Raw genomic sequence first — 14,080 nt, forward strand, 5'->3', positions numbered from 1 at the left:
CATGCATTGTCTTGCAAACCCTTTTATTTTCTAAATTACATTATTGTAATGCAATTCTTCTTGGATTACCTGCTTCTACCATTGCACCGCTTCAACTCTTACAAAATGCTGCGGCAAGGTTACTCAGCAACCTCAAAAGATCAGATCACATTACTCCAGTTCTAAAAGACCTACACCGGTTGCCAATATTTTATAGAATTCAATACAAGGCCTTATCTCTTATTCATAAAACTTTGTATAATAACAAGACGAATTGGATGGATACAACATTTTTCTTCCAAATGTCAAAAAGAAATGTACGTTCTACAAACACTGGTCTCCTTGAAGCTCCCTCTCCAAAACTGTCCCGCCTCACTTCAACAAGACAACGTGCCTTCTCAATAGCCGGACCACTCTTATGGAATACCCTCCCAACTGAACTGAGACTTGAATCATCCTCACAAACTTTTAAAAAGAATCTAAAAACATGGCTTTTTCAAAAAGCATTTATAACATGATAAGTAGAATTAACACCTAATTCTAACTTATTTATCTCTCTTTTTATTTCTCCTTCTCTGTTTTATTATTTTCTGTTTTACTTTCTATTACAATGTAACCTCTCTAATTTTTTTTATATGTAAACCGATGGTGATGACTTTAGTTGAATGTCGGGATATAAAAAACAAATAAATAAATAAATAAAAATAAATAAGTCAGTCAAGGTCTAAGGCAGGGGCTTCCCAAACCTGCCCTGGGGACCCCACAGCCAGTCGGGTTTTCAGGATATCCACAATGAATAGGCATGAGAGAAGTTTGCATATACTGAGTCTCTATGGTATGCAAATGTATCTCCTGCCTATTCATTGTGGATATCCTGAAAACCCGACTGGCTGTGGGATCCTCAGGACAGGTTTGGGAAGCCCTGGTCTAGGGATAATGATAAAATATATAACTTTGTTCTACAACTTTTATTTACATTTGTATAGAATAAAGCGTTACTACTAAAGGTGGTTTATGTTAGGCAAGGGAGATAAAAGAATAAGATCACATAGCCAGTGGGAGAACAGGATTTAAATACAAGTTCCATAATTTTTCTTGCCTAGTAGGTCACCACTCTAATCATTAAACAGCAGCATCACTCAGTAGTGTTTGATAATATTGAAAATAGAGGTGTCCTCACTATATCTATATCCTCACTATATCCTCACTATATCTAGCAAATAGACAATTCAAATAGACAATTCAAAGTAAAGATTAACAACAAAGAATCACAACCGATCCCTTCCAACCGGGGGGTCCCTCAGGGTTCCTCCCTTTCCCCTACCCTCTTCAACATTTACCTCTTACCTCTATGTCATCTACTTACTAAACTAAACCTAACTCACTATCTCTACGCGGATGACATCCAGATACTCATCCCAATCTCAGAATCCTTACAAAAAACCTTGGCTCACTGGAACAATTGTTTGCAACAGATCAATCATCTTCTCTCCAGCCTTTGCCTCATTCTTAACAACAACAAAACTGAGATCCTAATCATCAATCAAGACATCAACATCAAACTTCTAAACCCAGCTGACCTACTCAACTCATCCACTCCCATATTAAATCACTCACCACATGTTCGAGATCTAGGTATCATGCTAGACAATCAGCTCAATTTTAAAAAATTCATAAGCACAACCACCAAAGACTGTTTTTATAAGTTACAAGTCTTAAAAAAATTGAAGCCTCTTCTTTATTTCAACGATTTTCGGATGGTCCTACAAGCCATTATTCTATCAAAAGTCGACTATTGCAATTCGCTTCTCTTTGGCCTTCCATATTCATCCATCAAACCCCTCCAAATGCTACAGAACTCTGCAGCCAGAATCCTTACCAATACGAATAAAAGAGATCACATCACCCCCATTCTCAAGCTCCTCCACTGGCTGCCTATAAAGCAAAGGATCCTATATAAAGTACTCACCGTAATTCATAAATCCATTCACAATATCTCTCCTCTTCAATTATGTAACCAACTACGCCCTCACTCCTCCTCTAGACCCATCAGAGGAGCATATAAAGGCACACTCTATGTACCTTCAACAAAATCCTCGCATCATAAACGTGCCATATCTACAGCAGGCCCCATTCAATGGAATGCGCTCCCACCAGACATTCGGCTTGAGTTCTGCCACTCTTCATTCAAAAAAAAACTTAAAACCTGGCTCTTTAGCCAAGCTTTTCCAGGACCATGATCATCATTTTTTCCCCTCCAACCAGCAAGAACATATCTTCTTCACAAACCCCCATTTTCCATGCCACTACCTACTTCGGTATCTAATCTCTTGCTGCAGGACACTTGAGACTTTCTCACTTATACGTTATAATTTTTATGCTCAATAAGACCTGTCAACTTAATTGTTTAAGTCTTTTTTTTTTTTTTTTCTCCTTTATCTTTTGGTCATCAATGTTACAACGTTATTGTTAAATTTTGAACTTATGTACACTGTTCCAAGTTTCATAACCTTGTTCTATGTAATGCCTTTTGGCAATTTTCATGTTCTGTTTCAATGTAAACCGATGTGATCTTTATCTCATATAGGAACACCGGTATATAAAAATCTAAAAATAAATAAATAAATATTGCTATATTTCAGCATGTCAATTGGACTTTTTATAAAAGGAATCATTTTCTTTGTATTATGTTTAATAAAGTCTCCATTGCAGCCGAACAATTACTTTGAAAATTTTATATGCAGTTTTCAGATATTTTATTTAGTTGGCCTGCCTCTTTCTTCTTTTATCTCATGCTTTGTGGAATTGATGATCCTGTTCCTTATTTATATTACAGGAATAAAAGCTGACATTTTATCAAGGCTCTTTGCGGCAGTATGCTTCTCCATTAATTTTAACAAACTCATTTGTGCTTTACTATTTTCATTCCATTCTTAATGTCCAATAGCTCTTCCTCAGTATTAAATCACAGTCTACTATTGTAATTAAAAACCCCACCCATCCATTGATCCGGCCATACTGCCTCATGCTACAATACAGCCAAGTTTGTGTTGTAGTTTGCTGAAAGGTGTTGCAGTGGGGCTTGGGTGTTGCAGGGAAGCATGGAAAGACATTTCCCTCTACAGTGCTAGCAGAGGCTTCCCTTTATGCCACCTAAGGAGGGAGATATAAATGACAGAAACATAGGGGAAGGGTAGAAAGAACTAAAGATTGCAAAAACACCTATCATCTCAGTATCTACTATCAGATGAGGTATTTTGGATCATGTTCCCCGAGAGTTGCGAGGAAGGGGTTCCTACTTCCTACCCTTGCCCTTGCTAACTCGATTCAGTAGCAGCAATCCAAAGACCTTTTATGTTGGAAGTGGATGACGACACTACGGGGGGTGCCTCTGAGGTCCGCGCCCTTGCTGATACAAAGTCTGGAGCGAGCGCACGCGCCCTACGTCATCAGGAACTTGGCGGATCCATAGCATCAGGCCAGCTCGGGGATTCCAGGAAGAAAATGGTGAGAAGCAGCGGCAGAATCTGTCGTCAGACCCGAAGGGAGTCCACACAAGGTAGATAGGGTGGAGCGAGGGCGAGAACAGGCACGAATGCAACAGGCGTGAAAAAAAAGAGGCTATCTAGGCATGTTCTGGGGGTGGGGTCAAAAGGTACACATGGAAGTTGCTATTTTAGAAGAGACATTCATACATTTGTCAACTTATTTGTGTATTAATATCAGACTCGTCTATTATTGGTTAGATGAGAGATCTGGGGGGAGGAATCAGGAGGGTCTCGATGATTTGGAGAAGGACTGGGTGAAGTGGTGGAGGTTTTGGCAACAGGTAATTTCAATCACAAGCACTTGTTTTAAAACATACGGACTTCTGTGCATAAGCAAGGTTTATGCAAGCAAGTAACAATTTTTTCATAAAACGAGGTGAATTTTAATAGAGTTGCTAGCGTAAAAAGGCTCAAATACACAAGTGACATGCATAAGTCTTTTACTTGCGTATATTTAATGCTGCTCAATATTGGGTGTAAGTGATCATAAACATCTTAAAATTGAAAAAATGACTGGGTAAGGGGGGTCAAGGTGATATGGGGGGCTTCAGGCTGAAGAGCCAGGGGGGGTGTTTCCAAGTTACAGATAGACCAGACAAACTGATGAACTATTAGGTAAAACTGGCAATTTCCTTTTCATGTGCACTTTTCAAAATTTGAAGAATTGTGTGTTCAAAAAGCCAAGAATTGCTAAGAAAATTACATGAGGGGCTCTTAGAGAAGGTAAGGCCAGTCTGGAATAGCTAAATGAATTCTTTTCTTCTGTATTTACTAATGAGGATGTTAGGGAGATACCAGTTCCAGAGATGGTTTTCAAGGGTGATGTTTAGATGAATTGAACCAAATCACAGTGAACCTGGAAGATGTAGTAGGCCAGATTGACAAACTGCAAATCACTTGGACCGGATGGTATGCACCCAGGGGTTCTAAAGCAACTTAAACATTAAATTTCAGATCTATTAGTAAAAATTAGTAACCTATTATTAAAATCATCCATTCTTATTGGAAGGTGGCAAATGTAACCCCAATATTTGAAAAGGGCTCCAGGGGTGATCTAGGAAACTATAGACCGGCGAGCCTGACTTCAGTGACAGGAAAAATAATGGAAACTATTCTAAAGATCAAAATCACAGAGCATACAGAAAGATGTGTTTTAATGGAACATAGTCAGCATAGATTTACCCAAGGGAAGTCTTGCCTTTCAAATCTGCTACCTTTTTTTTTTGAAGGGGTTAATAAGCATGTGGATAAAGATAAACCTTTTCAGAAGCCATTTGACAAAGTCTAAGAAAATGAAAAAGTCATGGGATAGGAGGCGATCTCTTTTCCTGAATTGCAAACTGGTTAAAAGACAGAATACAGAGAGTAGGATTAAATGTTCAGTGGAAAAATGTAAACAATGGAGTGCCACAGGGATCTTGGACTGGTGCTTTTCAATATATTTATAAATATTCGTGACATGATCAAATTTGCAGAAACACAAAATTATTCAGAGTAATTAAATTACATATGGATTGTGATAAATTGCAGGAGGACCTTGCGAAACTGGAAGATTGGGCACCCAAATGGCAGATGAAATTTAATGTGGACAAGTGCAAGGTGATACATATAGGGAAAAGTAACCCATGCTGTAGTTACATGATGTCAGGTTCCATATTAGAAACTACCACCCAGGAAAAAGATCTAGGAATCATAGTGAATAATACATTGAAATCGTCTGTTCAGTGTGCTGCAGCAGTCAAAAAAGCAAACAGAATGTTAGGAATTATTAGGAAGGGAATGGTGAATAAAACGGAAAATGTCATAATGCCTCTGTATTGCTCCATGGTGAGACCACACCTTCAATACTGTGTACAATTCTGGTCACTGCATCTCAAAAAAGATATAGTTGCATTCAGAAGGTTCAAAGAAGGGCAACCAAAATGATAAAGGGGATGGAATGGATCCCTTATGAGGAAAGGCTAAAGAGATTAGGGCTGTTCAGCTTGGAAAAGAGAAGGCTGAGGATACTGGTCCACACTCGCTTGTTATAATCCCGATTTGGCCAGGTTTCAGAAAGACTCCATCAGAGGAACAAGGCATTTTGAATTATGGAAGTGGTATGAGTAAGATTGGGATAATATACAGTGGACCCTTGAGTTACAACCGGCCTGACATATGAACAACTTGGATTACAACCACAATTTTAGTTTTGAGTTACAACCAAAGTCTTGAGTTACAACCTGAATGCCGGCCAAGGCCATGGTTATCCGCTCATGCGTGCGGTTGCTTCTAATTGGGCATTTTTTCCTGTCAATTGCATTGTTTTGGGCTTAGTGGGTGGGACTTCTGCTCTGCTGTTGCAGTGATTGGCTGCTGCTGCTGCCGATGAGGCCTGTCCATCTCAGGCGTACCCAGAGCTGCAAATGTTCACAAGAATACTGTAGGCAGACGCAGCACGACATTGCAGCAAGCAACAGCATCACTGGTAACCAAGGAAGCTTCTGTGCAGCAGCAGAAAGGGAGTGTAGCACTCAGCTGGCTACTGCAGGGTATCAGGAGGGGAGGAATGAGTATGCTGGGAGGGGGAAATGAGTGTTTGGGGGCCAGAGATGTGCTCTGAGGAGGTGGGGAGGGGGAATTCTCCCCCTTCCTCCCTTCCTGCAAGTCAAAGATGTCAACCTGAATGGTGAGTACAGTATGAAATTGTTGTTTCTGGTAGGCTAGGCACATTTTATAACTTTTTGGTGAGTACACTAGGAAAATTATTGGTGTTTCTGGTAAATTAGACATATTGTCCAACCCTTTTTTATTATGAAAAAGTTAGGAAAGTTAGGTAAGGGGTGCTTTGGGAGGTTCGTAACGCAGATTTTAAAAATCTGCCCCTAAGGGTATTTCCATTATTTCTTATGGGAAAAATAGTCTTGATTTACAACCAACCCTAATGAACGAATTGAGTTTGTAAGTCAAGGTCCACTGTAGTTGATATATCTAAGAGAAGGAGAAACACACATACTTGTTCCCCTGACAAAGGAGTCTTTCCAAAATTTGGCCAAGTCGGGTAATAACAAGCGAGCATGGAATAAACTAAGTAAAGAATTGATAAGCAAAAGAGGAGTGATTCTTCTTTATGAATCTTGACGAATGTTGGTCATTACATTGGTATAATATAGTTTCATTGAATGGTGATTCACTACAAGCATTTAAATGTAAAAAGCTTTTAAAAAACTTTTGTGTTGTGGCACTGCAATTTTAAAAAATTATGGAGGATGGTGGTTTGTTAATGATTATAAGTTGAACAACACTGGGTAACCTGGATGATACCAAAAAATATTAACAATAGCATATACATGAAACTACCACCGCTCTCTTTTAAATATTTTTTGGTTTAAACATTTAGCAGTTTGTTCCACATATTTGAAGGTTGGTATATATAATTTTATAAAATTTTGAATTTCTCCTGCTAAGTGAGATTGTTTCTAAATTGAAGTTTGTTACATTTAGTAGGGATGTGAATCGTGTCCTCGATCGTCTTAACGATCGATTTCGGCTGGGAGGGGGAGGGAATCGTATTGTTGCCGTTTGGGGGGGTAAAATATCGTGAAAAATCGTGAAAAATCGTTAAAAAATCGAAAAATCGAAAAACTGGCACATTAAAACCCCCTAAAACCCACCCCCGACCCTTTAAATTAAATCCCCCACCCTCCCGAACCCCCCCCCCAAATAACTTAAATAACCTGCGGGTCCAGCGGCGGTCCGGAACGGCAGCGGTCCGGAACGGGCTCCTGCTCCTGCATCTTGTCGTCTTCGGCCGGCGCCATTTTCCAAAATGGCGCCGAAAAATGGCGGCGGCCATAGACGAAAAAGATTGGACGGCAGGAGGTCCTTCCGGACCCCCGCTGGACTTTTGGCAAGTCTCGTGGGGGTCAGGAGGCCCCCCACAAGCTGGCCAAAAGTTCCTGGAGGTCCAGCGGGGGTCAGGGAGCGATTTCCCGCCGCGAATCGTTTTCGTACGGAAAATGGCACCGGCAGGAGATCGACTGCAGGAGGTCGTTCAGCGAGGCGCCGGAACCCTCGCTGAACGACCTCCTGCAGTCGATCTCCTGCCGGCGCCATTTTCCGTACGGAAAATGGCGCCGGCCATACGCGTATGGCCGGCGCCATTTTCCGTACGAAAACGATTCGCGGCGGGAAATCGCTCCCTGACCCCCACTGGACCTCCAGGAACTTTTGGCCAGCTTGTGGGGGGCCTCCTGACCCCCACGAGACTTGCCAAAAGTCCAGCGGGGGTCCGGAAGGACCTCCTGCCGTCCAATCTTTTTCGTCTATGGCCGCCGCCATTTTTCGGCGCCATTTTGGAAAATGGCGCCGGCCGAAGACGACAAGATGCAGGAGCAGGAGCCCGTTCCGGACCGCTGCCGTTCCGGACCGCCGCTGGACCCGCAGGTTATTTAAGTTATTTGGGGGGGGTTCGGGAGGGTGGGGGATTTAATTTAAAGGGTCGGGGGTGGGTTTTAGGGGGTTTTAGTGTGCCGGCTCACGATTCTAACGATTTATAACGATAAATCATTAGAATCTGTATTGTATTGTGTTCCATAACGGTTTAAGACGATATTAAAATTATCGGACGATAATTTTAATCGTCCTAAAACGATTCACATCCCTAACATTTAGTATCTCCTGGTTTTGGCATGTGCCGGACTTTTAAAATTCACCTTTGTATGCGGAAATTTGATGGGAGCCCAAAATGAGTTTTGGACTTTGCTGGTTTTTATCTGGGCATTTCCTGATCTGTCCCACTTTAATCAATTTTTTGTGTCACCACATCCTTCTTATTTTTTGAAGCATTTACTTACTATGAAATCTAATATGTTTTTAAGTCTAAAAACACAAACGCAGGCACCAAGGAGTTATGATTTGCATGCTATTTTACTTGTGAAATTCACTTCGTCTATTCGAAAGTCAACTGGAAAGGCATTTCATATTTATTCCGTAAAAGTTAAATGGAGACTTCATGGCACTTGTATTTCCATATGTGTGTCCTTTTATGAGAAATCTACCTTACATGACACAATCAGCAAACTCACACATGCCCACAAATGTCAATGTTTTGTTGCATACTGGGGATTTCTTTGTAGAGATGAATGGAGCACTTTAAATTAAACCTAAATCCCATTCATACTAGGTGGATTTGAACTTGAATTAATTGGATCCATTCCCAGATCTCAACTCTTGATCATTCAGCTCTTGACAGGAAACTCCATATTTACCTATTCTACATCTTGTTCATCCCTCATTGATATGTGAATATTCATGATATTGCACTAACATTGAAAGTATGAATCCTTGAATAGTTTGAGCCTGTGAATTTTCAAATCTAGACTTTAAAAATGTTTGTATTTTTTAGCAGCATCAGAGCTGAGTTGAATTGAGAGTTGCTCCTAACGCCATAAATAAAGAAAATGTTAACTCTGAATATCGAAGTAAATTTTTGAAATATTCAGATCTAAACCTCTTACAGACTGGGATAGAGCAGGTTTATATGGCTATATCAATTGGTATAATACAAAATTTAAATTGTATAAGAACATAAGAAATTGCCATTCTGGGTCAGACCACGGGTCCATCAAGCCCAACGTCCTGTTTCCAACAGCGGCCAAACCAGACTACAAGTACCTGGCAAGTACCCAAAACCTAAGTATATCCCATGCTACTGATGTTAGTAATAGCAGTGGTTGTTTTCTAAAATCAACTTGATTAATAGCAGTTAATGGACTTCTCCTCTAAGAACTTATCCAAACCTTTTTTAAATGACCAGAAATATACAAGGTACTCAAGGTGCGGTCTCACCATAGAGAGATACAGAGGCATTATGGCATTTTCCATTTTATTTACCATTCCCTTCCTAATAATTCCTTGAATAGCTTCCATCACAGGGAAAAAACCAAGAGGCTTTTCACAGATGCAGATTATTTTTTTCATAAAGATAGTTTTTTACCTTATATTACCTTGACAAAGCCCTAACAGTCCCTAGGTTTAAGCTAAGTCTGTAAAGGTTATGGATAATCAACCTAAAGTCTAATTTACATGTGCCCAAACAGAAGAACTAAATAAAAAATGGTCATATCAATACAGAGCTTAATTTTAAACAGTCCACGTAGGATTGAAGTCTGTGGGGTAAATTTTAAAAAGGTGCGTGTGGGCGTACATGTGCGAACATGCTACCCGCTGCACGCAAATGTACACCCGATTTTATAACTTGCACGCGAAAGTTATAAAATCAAGGGCCGGCGCGCGCAAAGGGGTGCACAATTGTGGACCTTGTACGTGCCGAGCCGCACTGCCTTCCCCCGTTCCCTCCCAGGCCGCTCCGAAATCAGAACTTCCCTTACTCCTAGCCTGCCCTTCCCACCCCTTCCCTTAACCTCCCCCCCCAGCCCTTCTCTAACCCCCCGACCTTTATTTTACCTTTTGCGCTGGCCGACTGCCGGCCTGCAGTCCCCAGCACAGCGGCAAATATAGCCGCTGTGCGGGGACCCTAACCCCGTCCCTGCCCTGGACCACCCCTTTTGAAAAGCCCCGGGACTTACACACATCCTGGGGCTTTACGCACACCGCTGGGCCTTTTTAAAATAAGCCCGGCGCGCGTAAGACAGGTTACATGCGTAAATCCTCTGAAAATCTGGCTCTGTGTGCACAAATTTGAAAATTAGTGGGACTGTGCAAAGGATTGTGCAGCATAGGAATGCATATTTATGCCTGCTAGAAAGCAAGTATAAATGTCCATGTAATGATAGACGTACATACTTTAGAAAATCTTATGTACGCATGCAAGTGATTTTCCCACCCCAGCTCCATCCTGGGAATGTCTCTTTGCAGTAGGCATAAAAGTATATAGCTGCCTTGTGTACTTTTACATGTACAATCCCCAGGGTAGTTTTCAAAAGGCTCATTTACATGCATAAACCCATATTTAACATGTGTAAATGCTTTTGAAAATTCACACCATAATGTATAGCCTTAGACAAAATTTATTATGCAGATATGAGACTGAAGAATACATTTTCATTCTGAGGTAGCAGAATGAGTTTATCTCTCTGTCCTAATTAGTTTTCTTTACACATGAATATACCACAATTCAAATATTTTTCTTATTCTGTGTTTGAGCAAACTTTGCAGAAATAAATTAAATTCTTATATTTGAATGAAGGCAGTAGACTTAGCAATAACTCAACTATTTTAGCAATAAATCAACTGGTAATTTTATCACATCTTATTACACTTAGGCTCAGTTGTGAACTTTAATTAGATATAGCCCGTGAAGTATAATGCAAATCAGTTTAATTTGAATCAGTAAGAATAGTCTAATATTTGAATAAACACTTCCCTGGTTTTGGATAATTTTTTTTCACATATAATTAGATTTATAAATAAGACTACCAAAGGCTGAGAAAAATTATATCTTCATATGAACATGTTTTGAGATTTTATGATTTGGCAATTATACTAGATGAAAATTTGGGCATGATCATTCAAAACCTAGTTGAGTATTTATACTACTTGAAGGATGGAACTAAGGAATATGGAAATTGTGTTGCCAATGTGCAGGGCCATTGGAGGCCTCAAAAGTTTCCGTGTTGGTGCCATTCTTTATAAACTTTATCAGTGAGCTAGGTAATGTATACTAAAGGCTTGACCTACAAGGAAAGGGCTTTCAGACTAGATCTGTTTTTTTCTGGGATGCTTTTACTATCTTTGTTGCGGAGGGGGTGATTAGTAAACTTCAAAAGCTGTAAGCCTAACCTGGATGCTTTAGTATTATATTTTTCTATGGGTGATGACAGAGACGAAAATATAAAGTCCATAGACACAGTGTGAAAGCACATGATTCACAGAGATTCTGCTTTTGTCTTCCAGACTCCTCAACGGACAAAAAGGAATTGCTATAAAGAACTATAGCACAAAATCCATTCTTACTGTTTCCAATGTAACAGAGGAGCACTTTGGAAATTATACATGTGTAGCTGTTAACAAACTAGGGACAACTAATGCCAGTCTGCCACTCAACCGTAAGTAACAAATGTGAAATAGCTTGTTTGGATCTGCATTTATCCTCCATAGCAGATAAGGGTAAATATTATTTTTCTGAGTGATATAAACATACTGTCATTCATAGCATGCCTGAAAACATTTTATATAAACCACCCCTTGCTGTAAGGTTATAGTGCATATTGATATTTAATACAATGTGGAAGTAAAAAAAAAACCCAAAACATTTTTTTTACTAAAGAGTTAACCACATTGTGAAATAAGATGCAAAAATGTCCTCGTGTTTACATCTCTAGAATCCCGCAGAAGATAATCATAACTGGAAAAACAAGCTGGATGCCCTAGAATTGCCCTAGATAAAGAGCATTCAAAAAAAGAAACTGAATTGCTACCACTGGGCAAAATATAGAATTGTTATACAAAAAGAAAATTGCAATAAAATGAATCTTTCTCCACAGAGATGAAAGGTTAATTACAGTATAATTTAATAGAAAAAAAAATGTAAAAGCCTTTTAGTCTGCTTAGAAGGAAGATGACTACAGCCAGGATAAAATGAAGGTGCTATAGGATGCTTTCCCAGTATTCTACCTCGCAAATCAATGTGATGGTTTGTATCCTAATCTGAACAAATTGCTCAGAAAACCTGTCTGAATTTTTAGATTATACATTTCCTGATAGTTCGAAGCTATAACATGTATAGGCAGAGCAGCACCAGTTGGGTTAGAATCAACTTTCTCTAAAATAGCATGTACTATACATGTATTCCAGCTATCTGTCCTGCCAATTGTTTTCCTTCTATTTGTACACTACATTGTCAGTCCATAACTGGGCCTATGACATACATTGTTGATTAAGCTAAACTCACTCTGGCATTAACAGTTTTGTTTTTTTAATTACTCAATGCCTATGATGTAGATGTGTGTAAGTTAAATGCTTGCTGTGCTCAGTCCAGCTTAATTGTTAAAGAGTGGACATATGTAGTTCTAGATTATTTTGATTCTCGAATCATCAATTTAGTGCACTGGATATTGGCAAGACGTTTAAAGTGTTGAGACCCCAGTGATTTTCCAGAATGCCTCTATTTGTTCCTAAAATAGATTATTTCAAATGTTAAATATGAGGCTAAATGTTTTGGCAGTATGTCTGCTACAGAGAATATCGTTTAGAAAAAATCTTCTAGGAATAGGTACTAAGCATTTTTCCCCATAGACACAGAGTGGGAGAAAAGCTTTAATAAATCAGGCCCTAAAACTGCACTTAAATAGGCAAATTAGAAATGGAATTGCTACAAAAATATGTAATAAATATAATACATTGCAGTTATTCGTTTCAGCAAGTTCTTTTTACATCTTTTAATGAAACGTTAGGGGTTTTTCTTTCAGCACCAAGTTAATATGCTACACAGATTTTGAAAAAGGGGTCTGAAGAATGAAATGCCTAATTTACTTCCATGATAAGCACAGTTGAGATGATGTCAATTGACTCGGTTCCCTCACTGCTGCATCAGCAGGTAATGGCAGTCAATTTGATAAGTGCTAACAAACAGCTTTCATACTGCCATTAAAATTTACCTCAGTTAAAAGTGGAATAAATGGAGCATGTGAATTGCTTCTCATTAACCTGCACCCCCTTGCTTCTCTCTCATGTATTTGGAAATAAAAATGCTTTCCTTTCGTATCCAAAAGAGAGGGAGAAGGAAATTAGGAGTGATAGGGTACTGGTGGTGGAGGGAGCTCTTATGGGAAAAAAAATGGTACTGGGCTGTCTTGTCGCCAGTAATGCCAATACTGACTTGCCCAAACACTTTGAAGCTGTGGCCTAGGCTTGTCTGTGGCCTGGTATAGGGGTCTGACAGCCTTATCACATTTGTTCTTCCATTAGAGGAATATCTGGTTCCTTGAAATAGATGCGTTTGGATAGTACCACATACCTTTGTTTATTCAATTGTAGCTACGGTCTGTTGTGAATTCACATAATATCAAACTCCATCTATCTATCCCATTTACCCTCATGGGGTACAGGCAACTGTGTATTCTGTTACCATAAGAATGAGTCATAAAATATACAAGGTACTGTGAAGTAAAGGAGGAGAAAAGCTTCTTCTCTTTTCTCCAAAGAGCGAATGGGAAAACATTTTTCAGTTAACCCAAGGCTATTCAAGCCGAGAAAATATATGTGAAGAGCAGTACAAAATTCTAATTAGGGACTAAACTATATGTCATACGCTCTCATCTACAGTGAATGATCAATGCTGGAAGTTATATGAGAGTAAAGAGATAATCACGTAATATGTATTCTTGGCCAAAAATAATTGATTTCTCAAAAATAGTGTGGAATATGGTTCAGAATATTACAAAGCTGTGTGTACCAGTCTCAGGTTTGTTAAATGGGAATTAATTCCTTTAGATTTGTGTTCATGCTTTGTTTTTTTATATATATATATATTTTTTTTCATAATAAATGACAATATTAATGAAAGAAATAACAATAAAACTAGCCCAACATATCAAGTTGACCAATCCCAA

General features: G+C 39.3%; 1 protein-coding gene across 1 annotated transcript in view; it reads left to right on the forward strand.

The window, feature by feature from the left end:
- NEGR1 (neuronal growth regulator 1) overlaps window positions 1–14,080 on the forward strand; it is a 922,687-nt gene that overhangs the window by 757,105 nt on the left and 151,502 nt on the right. The window contains exon 6 of the mRNA XM_029618903.1: window positions 11,424–11,575. Coding sequence (XP_029474763.1) covers window positions 11,424–11,575 — 152 coding nt within the window. The remainder of the gene's footprint in view (window positions 1–11,423; window positions 11,576–14,080) is intronic.

The sequence above is a fragment of the Rhinatrema bivittatum genome, chromosome 10 (genome assembly GCF_901001135.1).
Source record: "Rhinatrema bivittatum chromosome 10, aRhiBiv1.1, whole genome shotgun sequence".
Taxonomy (NCBI): domain Eukaryota; kingdom Metazoa; phylum Chordata; class Amphibia; order Gymnophiona; family Rhinatrematidae; genus Rhinatrema; species Rhinatrema bivittatum.